Source organism: Symsagittifera roscoffensis, chromosome 2 (genome assembly GCF_963678635.1).
Source record: "Symsagittifera roscoffensis chromosome 2, txSymRosc1.1, whole genome shotgun sequence".
Classification (NCBI taxonomy): Eukaryota; Metazoa; Xenacoelomorpha; order Acoela; family Convolutidae; genus Symsagittifera; species Symsagittifera roscoffensis.
Genome location: NC_087063.1, coordinates 82,651,128 through 82,665,464, shown reverse-complemented (window position 1 = coordinate 82,665,464; position 14,337 = coordinate 82,651,128). Strand labels below are relative to the sequence as shown.

The 14,337-nt window shown below is 36.2% G+C and overlaps 1 protein-coding gene across 9 annotated transcripts in view; it reads left to right on the top strand.

Annotated features, from left to right (window-relative positions):
• Positions 1-14,337, top strand: part of LOC134840639 (muscle M-line assembly protein unc-89-like) — an 85,817-nt gene that overhangs the window by 16,201 nt on the left and 55,279 nt on the right. For 8 of the 9 annotated variants that reach the window (XM_063856586.1, XM_063856588.1, XM_063856587.1 and 5 more), the window contains exons 5-13: positions 648-922; positions 1,217-1,342; positions 1,892-2,080; positions 4,876-5,334; positions 7,060-7,433; positions 7,668-7,815; positions 12,023-12,145; positions 12,492-13,037; positions 13,802-14,337. In XM_063856586.1, coding sequence (XP_063712656.1) covers positions 648-922; positions 1,217-1,342; positions 1,892-2,080; positions 4,876-5,334; positions 7,060-7,433; positions 7,668-7,815; positions 12,023-12,145; positions 12,492-13,037; positions 13,802-14,337 — 2,776 coding nt within the window. Of the gene's footprint in view, positions 1-647; positions 923-1,216; positions 1,343-1,891; positions 2,081-4,875; positions 5,335-7,059; positions 7,434-7,667; positions 7,816-8,699; positions 9,860-12,022; positions 12,146-12,491; positions 13,038-13,801 lie in introns of those variants that run through there. The other variant, XM_063856594.1, reaches the window with a different exon arrangement.

Below are 14,337 nucleotides of genomic sequence, written 5' to 3'. Positions count from 1 at the left end.
TTTGACTTGTTTTTGTTGTCATAACCACAATAACATCACATGATTCATAAATATTACACTGTATCAGCCAAATATTTGTTTGCCTTTTAGATTGAATTCAAGAAAAGTAAAATAATCTGATAACATGGATCACGTTGACTGTGTTGCAAGGAAATTAAGGCAATCCAATTTTTTTAAATCTTGAGTTGAAGTTGCAGCGAATGAGTCGTTTTTAGAAAACCTACCGTTTATCAAAGGGGCGGGTCTAGCATTTTCTCGAGGGGATGGTTTTTTAAAATTTGAAAATTATGTCAATCTTTTTTTATGTCAACCAATCTGATTATCCGAGCTGTCTAAATCACTATTCAGACAAAATTTTCGAAGAAACAGCAGACAAATTTTTGAAGGAACACCCCCCTCCCCCGAAAAAGACTTTTTAGGCTTTTTTTGGAAGGTTTTCACCAAAAAGTCGCGTTTTTTGGGCGTGCAGCCATCATCAAATTTAATTGATAATTGCGCCAAATGCGCCTTTGGAAAAGATTTAGGGTTGGTCAGAAACAAATGGAGGCTTTAAAATAGTACCGAAAGAGGACGTCTTTGGGTGGGTGTTCATAGGTTCTTGTAGAGATGCAATCTTTTACTCTTTTACTGATTTGCCGTTCTTTCAGGAGAGGAGCTTGTCAAGCGATTGGTGAACTTGCCCGACCCCAAATCCCTCCACACCTACCAGCCCGAATCGACAGACCAGCGAGACATGCGACTAACTGTTGAGTCATATCTCACGCGACTGGCTCCTTTCAGACCAGAGAAACCTGCCCCTGACCCAGGGAAATCTGGAAGTGTTGTGAACGTTGGCACGGAGTCTGAGCGAGACGCAGCTCCTGGATCCAAGATGTCCGAAAAGAGGGAACTACTCGAACAACTCATTCAGGATGTCATGAAGGTCAGATGAAAAAGCATGCACCTCTTTTAGATTTTTTATAGATTTAAAAAAAAAACTTGTAGAGAAGATCACTGATATCTGTTTTCTGGTGAATCATTTTAGAACACTGATGATTTTTAAAAAGGCGATGGCTCAACATGCGACTGTTTTGCTGTTTGTATTTAAAGTATAAAGGATAATTCAGCCAATTGCATTCATCAAATGTCTAGGACAGACCAAGAATTCGTGTTTTTCACCCTCAATTGGCGTTTGCCGTTTTTTTATCGTTCAAATAAAATTGATCTTTTGTTTCAGTTTATCGACTGGAGCAGAAACGAGGGCGGGAGGCTGTTCGCTGGAGTTGTGGATGACATCGGGAAAAATGAGCAGGAGACGCAATCTCTACACACTCGAAATGAGGCTCTCATCAAAAGCATCCAGGTCAATTGAATCTGTGCTTCGAAGTTTTTAGTTTTTGGGCTATCGTTTGTCTGCTCTTTTGTGAGCTTGGTTTCCACGGCATAGACTTTTACTGATTTTAGCAAATTTTACAATTTTTGAGTAATTTTGATAAATTCCTGTAATTTTGATGTATTCCTGCAGTATTCGGGTAATTGACTTTCAAGAAATTTCGCCCAAACTATCTGTTAATAAAAAACGGTTTTTCTACGAATTAAGAAAAGTTTTTGTTTTCTTTTTTCATTTCACTCCAAGTCCAAAGAAAGCCAAGAATAGAGCATTTTATGAAAATTATCTAAAATGATAAAATTTTGAGAAAAAAATCCGATTTTTTTTTCACAATTGATTTTTTCGCTTGCGCTTGGACTTTGTCAAATAATTTTCATGATTTCAAAAGACAAAAGAGATTGGTTTAATCATGGCTGGTCTTGAACCTGATATCAATTATTATTTGATATAGCTAAAATTTTCATCTCAAATTGCGTGAAGACCCGCTTCGCCTCTGTGTTTAATACCATTTTCTCTCTTCAGAAGTACTTTGAGTGGTACGAAAAGATGACGTCACAGTGTGAACAACTGAAGAGAGAGGGCTACAGGGGGGAGAAGGTGGACCAGCTGGCCTCTGATCTGTCGAATGCTTATAGCCAGACACTGGGCAGAGCTAAGAATAGAGAGAAGCTACTACACACTACACTCCAGTTTCACAAGCAGAAAAAGACAGTCAGTTTCACTATCAAATTTGTTGTTTTTTACCTTACACGCAGTGGACACTCGCATAACTCCTGATTAAGTTCGTTTCAGAATTCAGCATTTTTTTGTTGTTACTCTTTACACAAGCCAAGCGAAGTGTATTATTACGAATATATTTTTTTCTAACTTAACTCGCAAATAAATTTGGTGAGTATTTGACTTTCACCAAACTGAGTATTTGACTTTCACTGAAAAATGCGTATTTTTCAAAATATCTGGCCACAACAAATGAACTTCAATAAAAACGGATATAGCTAAATATATTGTTTAACCAACTAGAGAATTTTGAACAGAAATGTGTAAATTGCATTGGTAAGATTGACTGGTCTTGTAACGCTACGCTTGCAAGCTCAATTTTCTAAAGACGCTCTATCTGGAAAACAATATAAAATGGTCTAGCGCCTATGAAATCTTGATTTGCTTTTTTTAAATATATATTTGTTTGATTTTTGCCGTTTTTGTGTCTCTTTTTTGCCGTTTGCAGCTTGCCACTGTTAAATTCGTTTTCTGAGATTAATCTTTTTCGATGTTTTCATTTTTAAGACAGTAGTTCACCAAGAAAGGAATAAGAGCCAAATTTTATACCAGTTTTTCATCAAGCCTATCAACAAATCAAGCTTCGATGTATCGATTTATAAATCCCATGAGTCAATCATAACTTTTATTGTTCCGACCATTGAAAATGGGGTGGAATTTTGTATTCGGGAGTGTTTAGTTTTTTTTGCTTTTTGTTTTCCACGCAAAATCAGGAACCACAAATAATAATCTGACTGGGTTATCATATTAAAGCCCTTTCAGTCGTGATTCGAACGACATTTAAAAATTTTGAGTTTTTTTCACAGTGTCGAGAAAAACCGGTTTGAAGTTTTTGATTTTATCACGGTTCGAGCTAATAAGGTGAACGCATATGCTTACAATTGCTTTTTTAAGCTTAATTTCAGCCGTGAAAACTTAGTTTTTTTCAAATAAATGTAGTTTATGGAGTTTTGAGCGCAATTTTGGGAATCAAAAACTTCAAAATTCAAAAACAAAAAACATTGCAGAAAAAATTCGAAATTTTTTTTTTAATTTTTTGAATTTTTTTTTCGTTTTTCTGTTGATTTTTGTTCAAAATATGTTTTCCAATTGACCTATTTTATAATTAATCTCAATTATGCCTAAAGTCTATTTTTTCGCTGAAAGTTTTGTTATCACAACATGCAGAAAAGAAACGACACCAACTTGTGAAAAAAACTTTTTTGTACTTTTTTAAGACTGGTCGGAACATTCTGTGCTACTTGCACAGTAACTGGCTATCCTTCTTCTTAATATTGTAATCATTTTTGTAGATACCTAATAGGTATTTGAGTATACCACGTTGCAGTTGGTTGAGCTCGCCAAGTTTTTTAGAATCGGATTTTTTCAAGAAAATGGATATACTTAACAAGGATAGCCGGTTACAAATAGCACAAATTATTCCAACCATGGTCTTAACAAGAGAATTTGTTTCACATAAGTGTCGTTTTTTCTGTTTAAAATTAAGCTTAAGTAGACTATTGTAAGCACGCTGACCTTATTAGCTGGAACTTAGACCAAAAATCAAAATTTCAAACGGTTTTTCTCGACTCGATTTATTTGAACTTTTAAAAGTATCATTCGAATCATGGTTGAGAGGGCTTTAATATGATATATAATTTTACTCATTTTGATGATTATTTGAGGGGCCTGATTTTGCGTGGAAAACAAAAAAAATAAAACACACCCGAATACAGAGTTTTTCCGCATTTTTCAAATGGTCGGATTAATTATGTTGTTCAACCAACAGCTGAATTTTGAAATAGACATTGTGAGTATTTATAGAAAAATTTGACTGATCTTATATCACTAGGCTTACAAGCTCATTTGTCTAAAAATAATCTGGAGAAACGTTAAGAAGTGGTTCCTGTTTCGCTGTTTTTTTCTCGCATTTTTTTGCAGTTTTATTGGCAGCTTTGGTTTTCTCTGCTGCTTTCCTCTGTTAATTTTTTTTCTGAGATAAACCGTTTCCGATTTCATTTATCTAGTCATTAAGTTCTTTTTTAAACCAAGAGCTAGATTTTATACAGTTTCTTACCAAGCTTATCCAGGGTTAATTTTCGATATACCGAACTATAAATCCGATGCATCATTCGAAAATCTTGTCATTTTTTGATTTTTTTCTGGTTGCAATAGTTTGAAAAAATATATATATGCCAGTACTATAGCGTAAAGAAAGTTCAGATTTTCTTCTCTCTTCGCAAAGTTTTCATTAGCCTGGTTTCAGTTTTTCAAGCGAGCTTTTATGAATCATACGTGATAGAAAATGACCAAATTATGAGTTTCAATTAAAAAAAAACTAAATATGTCGCAGTTAGTTACCTTACAGTAAGTCTTTAACCCAGTTTTTCCGCTACAGGTTTTTGGATAGTAAATGTTGCGAAGCTCGGTTTCGTGTGTTTTGATATATCGACTTGTAAATGCAATGAGTCTGCCTCTAAACTCATTGTGGTTTTTTTTTCTAATTATGTTATCAAACAGAAATTATACTTTTTTCCCTGTAAACAACTTGTCTAACAGAACCACTAAATCATTTTCAAATATGTTTCACTCCACCAACCGAGAAAAGCTTCGAGCATTGCTACATTTTAAACACCTGTTCATGTGTTTTCACATGAGCATAGAAAAAGTTCTATTAGGTTATATGCGCTAGGTTTTATAATGTAAACTCATTTTAATTTTGTTTTCTTATTAAGTTCTTCTTTTCTCAGGTGCAATCTGCTTTACAAAAGCTGGAAAATGCGTGCAAAGAAGACGTTGACGACAAAATGTCCAAACAAGACAGTGAACAGCTTTTGGCCAAAGGCGACCCATTAAACTCAAACTTAGAAAGTTCCTTCATGCAGCTGGAAAACCTCGGAGACACAATTCTTGCCTTGTTAGGAAATTTGAAGGAGCAGAGTCCCGAAACAGCAACTTCGCGAAATATGATCAAAGACTATCTGATGGCGGCTGCAGATCAAAGAGAAAATGTTACATCATCGCACGAGTTATGGAAAACGAGGATTACGCAATACTTAGATCTGCTTGGCCTCGAAGATAGTGTTCGCTCTATCATCGACGAGATTGCAGAGAACTTCGGGTATCTGGCGCAAACTTTGCAAGACGACATTGCGAATGCGACGTCTAACTTTAGATCATCATTTGCAATCAAAGAACCAAAAGCACGGGTTAGCTAAATAAGATTCTTGTGCTCTGACAGGTCTATTGTTGCATCGTTTATTTTGACGTGGATGACTCTGGGATCTTGTTAACTATCCCCCTATGTTACCAAGTTAAAAAAAATTGTACGGACTAACCAAGGATTCAGCATAAACAAATTCTGTGTCTGGTAACGAGTTCCCGTAACGTTTCAAAAAGGGGCTTGAAACGCACATATCTGCTGTTCCAGGCCTTCTCCTATCATTTTTAATCAAAAAAGGAGAATAGTTATCAAGATCCGGACTCAGGATTTAGATTCGTTTTTTTTTTCAGAAAACAAAGAATATATTCATTTCTCTTTGTTGCTCATACTCAATCAAATAAATTAAGTAAAATGCACCAAAAACAACGAGGTGACCGGCAAAAAACCACTGGTGAAAAACAAGAATATAGAGTTGCTGTGCCGACCAAATTCATAAAAAAGGTTCCGACCAAATTCAAAAAAAACTACAAATTTTTTTTCTAAAAATTGGTGTCTATTTTTGCGCGTGTTGTAATGAGATACGAACATCGACCACTGTTTTTTTTTTCAAACATGACTTTCAAAAAGAAAATGGAAAAAAATTGCAAATTGTAAACATTTTTCAAATTTTTTTCGCATAAGAATTTTTCATTTTTTTAAAAAAACTTTTATGGCGAAGCAAAGTGTATTAGTACGAACTTTCTTTTCTCCAACCTATGTCGCAAGAAATATTGTTGCCATTTTTGGGGCACTTTTACAGCTTTTTGATAGCATGCGCTTCGACATTCGATAAGTAAAAAGTTAACACAGCTGATGCATTTTAAATCCATCAAATAAACCGAAAAAAAGTTATTTGTTTCAAACAGCAGTACAATGATAAAAAGCTCAAATTCAAAGGTTTTTCAAATCAAAGTATCTCAGTCCAATCAATAATAAAACAAATTGTATAATTTTTCGGTTTTTTCGAATATATTGTCCTTCATTTTTATACAGATTTGTTTTCGAGGCGACTGACAAGAAGACGGGTCTGGTCCAGACAATGAACTTAATAGACAATAATGAGAAACAGTAATACAAACAAAGAAGGTTCAAGGCATCCAATTAGAAGAAATTTTTTAGCCGAAAACGGAATCTCAATTTGTTACAGCAGTTATTTTTGTTTTTGTTCGATTTAAGGGCAGACAAGTTGTGAAACAATTCATTGTTTCCGGCCAAAATGCCTTCATTTTGTTTGTTTAGCTCGTTTTTAAGTTCACTGTCTAGATCAAACCCGTCTCCTTGTCATTCACCTTTTTTCGATTACGTCTGATGCGCTAACTTTCTTATATGTTTACATAGTTTTTTAGTTCCACCAATCGCTATAAATTTAAAGAAAAAAACTTTGGAGATGGTTTGTTTTAATTGCAAAAGTATGATTTCCCATCACAAAACGCTAAACTTTTCTCTTAGCGCTCCTGATTTTTGTCTTTTTTCATGCATCTCATATACTTAAAATATTTAGACCAAGTTAACATCCACCTCAACAAAACAGTTTATGGGGTAAGATTGTAACGTGGTTATGCGTTGGGATTTTAAGCCAATCAGAATCAAGCCTTATACACGCAGCTCTGAGCATTTTTAATTCAAATTCAGCGAAAGCTAGGGTAAAAGATTTCAACTTGGTCTATTTAAAGGGAAGATGTTAACTTGATCCAAATATTTTTTCATTGATAAATTTGAGTTTTGCTTGCAGGATTTGTACAATGAGGGTATGGAGCAAGTTCTGAGAATTTCCGTCATTCGATCCGACTTGAAACTATCTCAGGAGCCAGTTGAGGACCTCAAAGAAGATCTGGCAGCTACATGGAAAAACTTCTTTGTCCAGTTTGCTGAAAATGGAAGCGAAGACCATGTGGTGGAAATCTGCTGGCTACTGATGGTTCAAAACTGGAAACTGGTCGAAAAGTTGTTCAAGGAGCTCAAAGATGTTTCGAGTCGTGGTGACGAAGAGCAGATACGAACGACGTTGAATCGAAACTACGAGTTCAAGAGCAGCGTTGAGATCTCTTACGAGCAGACTGAAATATTGACCAGTACTTTTGTGGAAAGGATGATGATGAAGCAAACGTTAGTTACGTGAGGGTAACTGGTTATATTTTGGTTTCAAAATTGTTTTTGCTAAAATACCCGCATGTTAGGCGTACGGGTCTGATATTTTTAAAAAAAGACTTAGTACTAAAGGGAAGCTATTCGGGTCTTTTTGGGCTAAAATGTTTTTACAGTTTTGTCATCTAATGTTTCAAAACAATTGCAAAATGAATGTAGTCAAAATGAATGTTTTCATTCGTAAACTGATTTCAGCAACGGCAGCGTGTTCTCCAATGAAGAGGTTCTCAAGCTCAGATCGCAATTGGATTCCCTGACTGAGATGAAGAACTTCATTGACCAATCATATTCGAGCTTCGTCAGCCACAAGGAGGCATACTCGTTCTTCCAGGTCATGATTGAGGTGAGTTTCGTCACAAGTCAAAATGCGTATTTTCAAATCGTAAGCGGGGGGGGGGGGTTAAACTAAGATAAGGGGTAAACTGAAGAGGGGCTAAACTGGGCGGGGGAGAAGACGAGGGGTAAAATTTAAGGGGGGGGGGGGGGTAAACTGGGGAAGGGGTTTGTTAAAAGAGGCGATGGAGCTTACGTAGTATAGAAAAAGTAGAGAAAACTTAATGCGAAAAGTAAGAATTTATGAAACGTAATACGTAGCAACTGCACGAAACAGGAAATGAGATAACCTTGACAAAAAACTCATAATTTGTTCTCAAAAAATACATTATAATCGATTTTAATCTATTATAATGGATTATATTGATGTAAAAAACACTAGGATTATAATCCATTTTTGATGGATTATAATCGATTATTTTTGTAATTTTATAGATACTGACTATAAAATGACAATATAATCGATTTTTATCCATGGAACTCCAGTGCGGGTAAGATCTAATTCAGCTCCTAAATGTTACATTTTCAATAGATTTGAGTGGATTTAAATCGATCCAAAAGATTTTTTGTAAGTGCGGGTCTGCTTCGCCTCTGAGTTTTATGATATGATTTTTCTTTCATTTGTACTTTTCTTTTTCAATTTCTCGAATTTTTTTTGCCAATAAAGTCAATCAACTTGAAAATTGATCTCTTTCTTCACGCCAAAGCGCGACCGCAATTAAAGCTGCTCAGATTAAACCGATTTCCTCTGTACACAGCGAAAAACGTTAATCATGACAAAAACAAACACAAGGTGTGTGTGGTAATAAGACCACGTATTCTGCACATTTAACGAGTTGTACCATGTTGTATGAGAGTAAGAAACTGACTTTAGCGAACGCAGGTTTTATTATTGCTTTTGGCATTTATTTTCAACCGGTTTCAGATTTATTGTGCGTTTGATACTCATAAACCACAGCGGCTAAGTTTAAACAAAGTTCTAAGTGAATTATCGAATCAATATCATTTGAGCGATCAAAATTGAGTTCCCAAGAATTCGTTCTGCGTAAGAAATCCTTTGACCGCGTGGATTTAGAGAAACGAGTCTTATTTATGTCTTATTTTAACTTGTGTTAAACGGAACTAACTTACATTTAATGCTACTTCAATTACAAAAACCTGGAATGATTTCCCCTTCGAGATAAGGAGTGGGTTTGAACATGGATTAAGTGGGCTTTAAGAACCGTGTAAAATAACCTAAAGATTAGTAATTATAATTCAAGTTATCACGTTCCTCCATTTTTCTCGCTCTTAGATTTTTTTGCGAAAATTCGAAAATTTTATTTAAATTTTGGAATATTCTTGACGACTTAATATATAGAAGCGCGAAATGAATAATTCGGCTTTCGTTAAATTCAAGTTGGCCAAGGAACTTAATTTTTGTAACTCAAAAGAAACTCAATTTGGAAGCAACAACCCAAAGTTTTCTGGTGCCAGCACAGTTTGAAATGTTTACACTCTTTCCTGGTCATAACTTGGTATAAATATATTTCATGTTGCAGTTGCAGAATTCACGCTTATTTCTTCAGTAGAATTCCACAGAACAGAATTGTTTCACACGTCACAATGACACATAAATAGCTATGCGAGTACTAACTTGGTAGTTATTTTAGTATTGTAGTTAAACCCTCTGCGCTCCAAATATTCACGTTTCATTTATTAATTATTGGCTGTTCTGGTGTTTCAAAAAAAATTATCAATTGACTTGAAAATTTTTGAGTTTTTTTCTAAATTTTTATTGAAAATTTGAGGTTTTGTATTACTTTTACTTACCAAGTCACTGGAATTAAGACATTATCTGGTTAATTTGAAGAAAAGTTATCGTTATAAATTACAGCTTTTATACCTGAATAATGCACACGTACAAAACACGTGAGGGTTATGTATACACTGAGCAGTTCGATCGACTCTCGGGTGAGTCGGGAGAACCGCTGGCCACCACAGTCGGAACAATCGCGATCGGGAGTGAGAACAGACACCGAATAGTGCTCGCTATTCTCAGAGCACCCACGGAGGTAACTCGAGACTCCAAACTCAAAATAGTTTTTAAAAATGCAAAAAGATGTTTGATTTGAAGTTCTATGATTACACTTGCGAGCTTGTGAGCGTAGTGTATTTCTTCATTTAGTCTTGTGATTAGAGAGGTTATTCCAGCGGAGTTTTGGATCTTTTCCTCGCTAAAGACTCTATTCGAAGAATGCATTTCCGGCTACTAATTTTGCTCGTTAGGTGTGTAATTCCGGTGTTTAATTCAATTGTCGAACTATCGTTTTGTCTGCGAATTTTTTGTCGGCTTATTTGCCACAGCATGGAATTTCTTCAGGCGTAAGCAATTCTTACTATATTTAATTTATTTCTTCTTTCCTGTAAATTGTAAATGATTCAGCCGGCTTAGTTGCCTCTCATTGCCTCTATGGTCAAAATGATTTCTCATAAGATAATTTTCAAAATATTGCTTCTATGGCAAAAGTAATTGTTAAATGTTTTTTTTTCCAATATAAACTTACAAACATCAGATAAAGTTTGACAAAAATATTTATGTTACAATTTTAGCCGGTTTCTCCACCCCGACAGCCAATATCAAGTGCTGAGTATTTACCATTGCGATAAGCAACCGGATACAACAATTTTTTTCCCGTTAACAACTTTTTTCACAAGATTTTGCAGATGCTTCATATTGAATTCAAAATCAATCAACCACCCAGCGCATCTGGCGTAGAGGTAACACGCCTGCTTAAGACGACGAAGGATTTGGTTAGAATCCGACTGGGGCCTATTTTTTTTCAAACTAGAAGTTTTCTGCTTTTTCGACTATTCTCCGTCTGTTTATTTTTTTGGTTTGGTCTCTGAAGCCCCATTGGTGGAGGTAAATTAGTTGAAAAATTTTTGCGGAATTAAAATGTTTTTCATTTTTTTTTGCCCCATCCCTTAGTGCACTGACTTATTATGTATGCGTTGATTGTGATCGCGATTAGCAAGCGATATCAATTTGGAACATAGACTGTCAAACAAAACTTTGTGAGCAATTTGTCAGACAAAATCACTGAATCATTTACTCAAATCTGCACTTTCATCAACCAACAGACATAATTTGAGCATTTTTGCATTTCAAATACCCTTCACACTCAATATTTGCTTTTTAGGTTTTAAATTTACCAACTCCGGTTCGGTCTATTTTTTTCCGTTTTTCTTGGTAGTTTTTTGTTTACTCGGCTTTAAAATTTATTCGGTTTATAGCTAATCGGCGTGGTTACATTAGATTGCATCGTTTGACGAACGAAACAAGTTTCCTATGCGTGTAAGTTTTATAGTGGTTTTTTTTGAAAATTCCTAAATTCTGTCAAAACATTTTTGGCTCAACGGGTGCCTGCTCAAAAATTGTCGGCTTTGTTACCACTTAGTTTCCATTGTCCTATTTGTCTTGACTTTCCATTGTCCTATTTGTCTTGTTTTTTTTTTCTAAACATGTGAACTTTAGTAGAGATGATGATATCAAAGTTTTGCTAGATCTCGCTTTTCATGACATTTTCAGTTTTTTGCTGCTATTTAGTCACGCTGTTTGTGTTGTATCAGATTTGGTGCAAAGCTCTGCTTCGCCTCTGTGTATAATTTAAGTTTTTGTCAGGCAGTACTGAGGTTTATCAGGTTGGTTCACTTCAAGTTAAAATAATATTTAGTGCGAATTAAATCTTCGTGCTGAAGTAATGCGCGTTGACCTTTGAACATCAAAATTTTTTTTCTAATTTCACAAAATTTTAAACACTTAAATTAGTCCATATTGGATGTTTTGAAGCCCCAAAAGCGTATCAAGAATGATCACAGGTGTTGAGTAATTTTTATAATTTTGCAATACATTTGAAATTCATTTGTGGCTTTGACTTATTGTATAATTTTGAAAATTTGTGGTCAACAATAAGTGATCGTCTAGCTCTAAAATTGTTTATTTTAAGGCAGTCTTTTTGTTTTTTAAATTATTCTGACAGTTTTGGATGGTTGAGCTAGTTTCATTAAAGGATCGCATTAGTTGAACATCCTATGCGATGACCATCCTTTTGAACATCATATCGCTTTATCACTTCAATAAACGGAGTATTTGCAATTTGTGGTAAATTTTTAACTGCTTGCCAATCAGAGCTTTTCGAGATAAGTTTGCTGTAGTTTTCTTGATTTGTTCTTAGGCGTGTGACTGGGTGCGAATCCGGATCACTGAAATGGTGCCAGCGATGTTGGAGATTGGACACACCCTCATTGAGGCCTTGGATCTCTACGAAGTACATCAGCAATTCATGGAAAAGATCGAGGTCAGAAACTCAAAAAAAATCTACTTTTGGGCATCGACGATGAAGTTTTTAAAACATTTAATATTATACTTTTTGTAGTGAAAGATTGCCAAAACTTCATATTCAATGCTAAAAACTAAATTAAAAATTGACATTTTTTCTATGATTCAAACTTGGAATTTTCTTGTTTTTCTAGTACGATGCATTGCATCTGGGTACTGGATGTTTTCAGGGCCTGAAACGCGCAAATATGCTGTTCCCAGGTCTTCTCCTGTCTTTTCAAAGCAGGTGTTCGCAGCATCAGTGCGCGTCAGTTTATTGAAAATAAGAGTAATGTGCGATTTTTTATACCAAAATTAAATTTAAGAATCGACGCGAGGAGATCAGAGAAGTGCTTCGGAAAGCGGACACGATGGTGGAATCGACAGACGAGAGTCAAAGTCAAGTGTACCAGGCCATGGCCATTTCACTCAAGGACGCCTGGAAGGAACTCATGATGCGGATGGAGGAACGGAGAATCCTCTTAGAACTGGTCATCACTTTCTACCGGAGTTGCGAGGAGTACAACCAACATCTGGACTACGCCTTCTCTGTATGCCAGAGTACGCTAATTGCCGATAACATAGAGCAAGTTCAAGTTTTGATCGAAGAACATCAGAACATGAAGAAAGCAACAGCCGAGCATTCTATGAATTCAATCCAAAGTGGCCAGGGATTGCTGGATAAAATAGTCGAGATCGGGAGGAATCTGGAGAACCATGGACCCAGTGCTGTGTCGACAAGTGCAGGAGTTGAGAAGACTCTGGCAGATCTGCATGACAGGAGGAGTCTTTTGGAGGAGTTCTGGCTGCAGAGGAAGATCAGACTGGAGCAGAGTCTGCTGATATTCCAACTGGACTCCGAGATCCAACAGGTGAGCTAAGATTCATTAGGTCAATAATCAATTTCAAATCTGGCGCTCAAAGTATTAGAAATTTAGATATCTGATTAAAAATTTAATATATTTAGGCTGGCGCGGATCTAGGAGTTTCTCGAGGGGGTGGCGGATTTTCAAAAAAAAATGTTGAAAATTTTGTCGATTTTTTTTTTAGGTCGACCAAATTGATTTTCCAACTCACTATAAAGACCCTAATTATAGCAAAGGCAATTTTTAAAAAAAAAGGTAAAAACGGCGTTTTTAGGCACTTTTTGGAAAATTTTGACCAAGAAGTTGCGTTTTTTTGGCGCGCGCTCCCCCTCAAAATTAGTATATATTGGCGCCAAAGGCGCCTTTAGAAATTTTTAGGGTCCGTCAACAAAAATGGATATCTCAAAATAAGTACAAAGGGGACCCTTTGGGTCGGCAGGGGGGTCGAATCGCAATCGGTAAGGGGCCTCCGCCCCCTGTCCCCCTCCCCTAAATCCGCTACTGTATTTAGGCATCATTAAAATACGTCGTTCGAAAAAAAAATGCGTAATCACAATGAATTATGCTTCAGAAAATTTTAAATTATTAATCAACTTCTTTCATCAATTCGCCCGTTGAAACCTCTAAATGAGCATTGACTGTGAGCAAAAATGATTTATTTTGACCACCTTTTGCGAATCGAACTATTTTACTAGTTCGTTTGGAGCTTAAAATTAGCTGTTAAAATGACTGAATGAAGTTAGTTTGGTTTATATTTTTATTTAATTCAGATTACCAACTGGTTCTTGACTGTCGGTTCCGACAACATGCATCACGTGGACCTCGGCAACAACCCGACAGAAACCGAGAAACTCATCCAAATCCACCTCGAGTTCTCAAACGAAGCAAAGATTATCGAGGCACGAATCACCCGAGTACTGCGGTCAGTCGACACTCTCATTTTGACTGGCCACGAGGACGGCGACAATATCCGAGAACGTGTCTCTGAAATCGAGAGTCTGAATCGCGACATTCTGACTAAAATTGAAAGTCGACGAAAACGATTGATGTTAACTATTGATTTCTGGAACTGCGCTTCAATTGCGTTCGACAGACTGGTAGAAATCGAAGAGCAAATAGAGGAGACTATTTCGGTTCCAGACGGAACTAGTTTGGGTTCGAGCTGGAAGCCAGAACGACTGTCTAAATTGGCCCAGGCTATTCTGGAGTCGACGACACCGGCTATCAGGGAGGGTCATATTATCCTGGATGCATCTACTGTAGGAGCGGATGGCGTGCGATTCATCGTAGAAAAACTGAAGGAGAG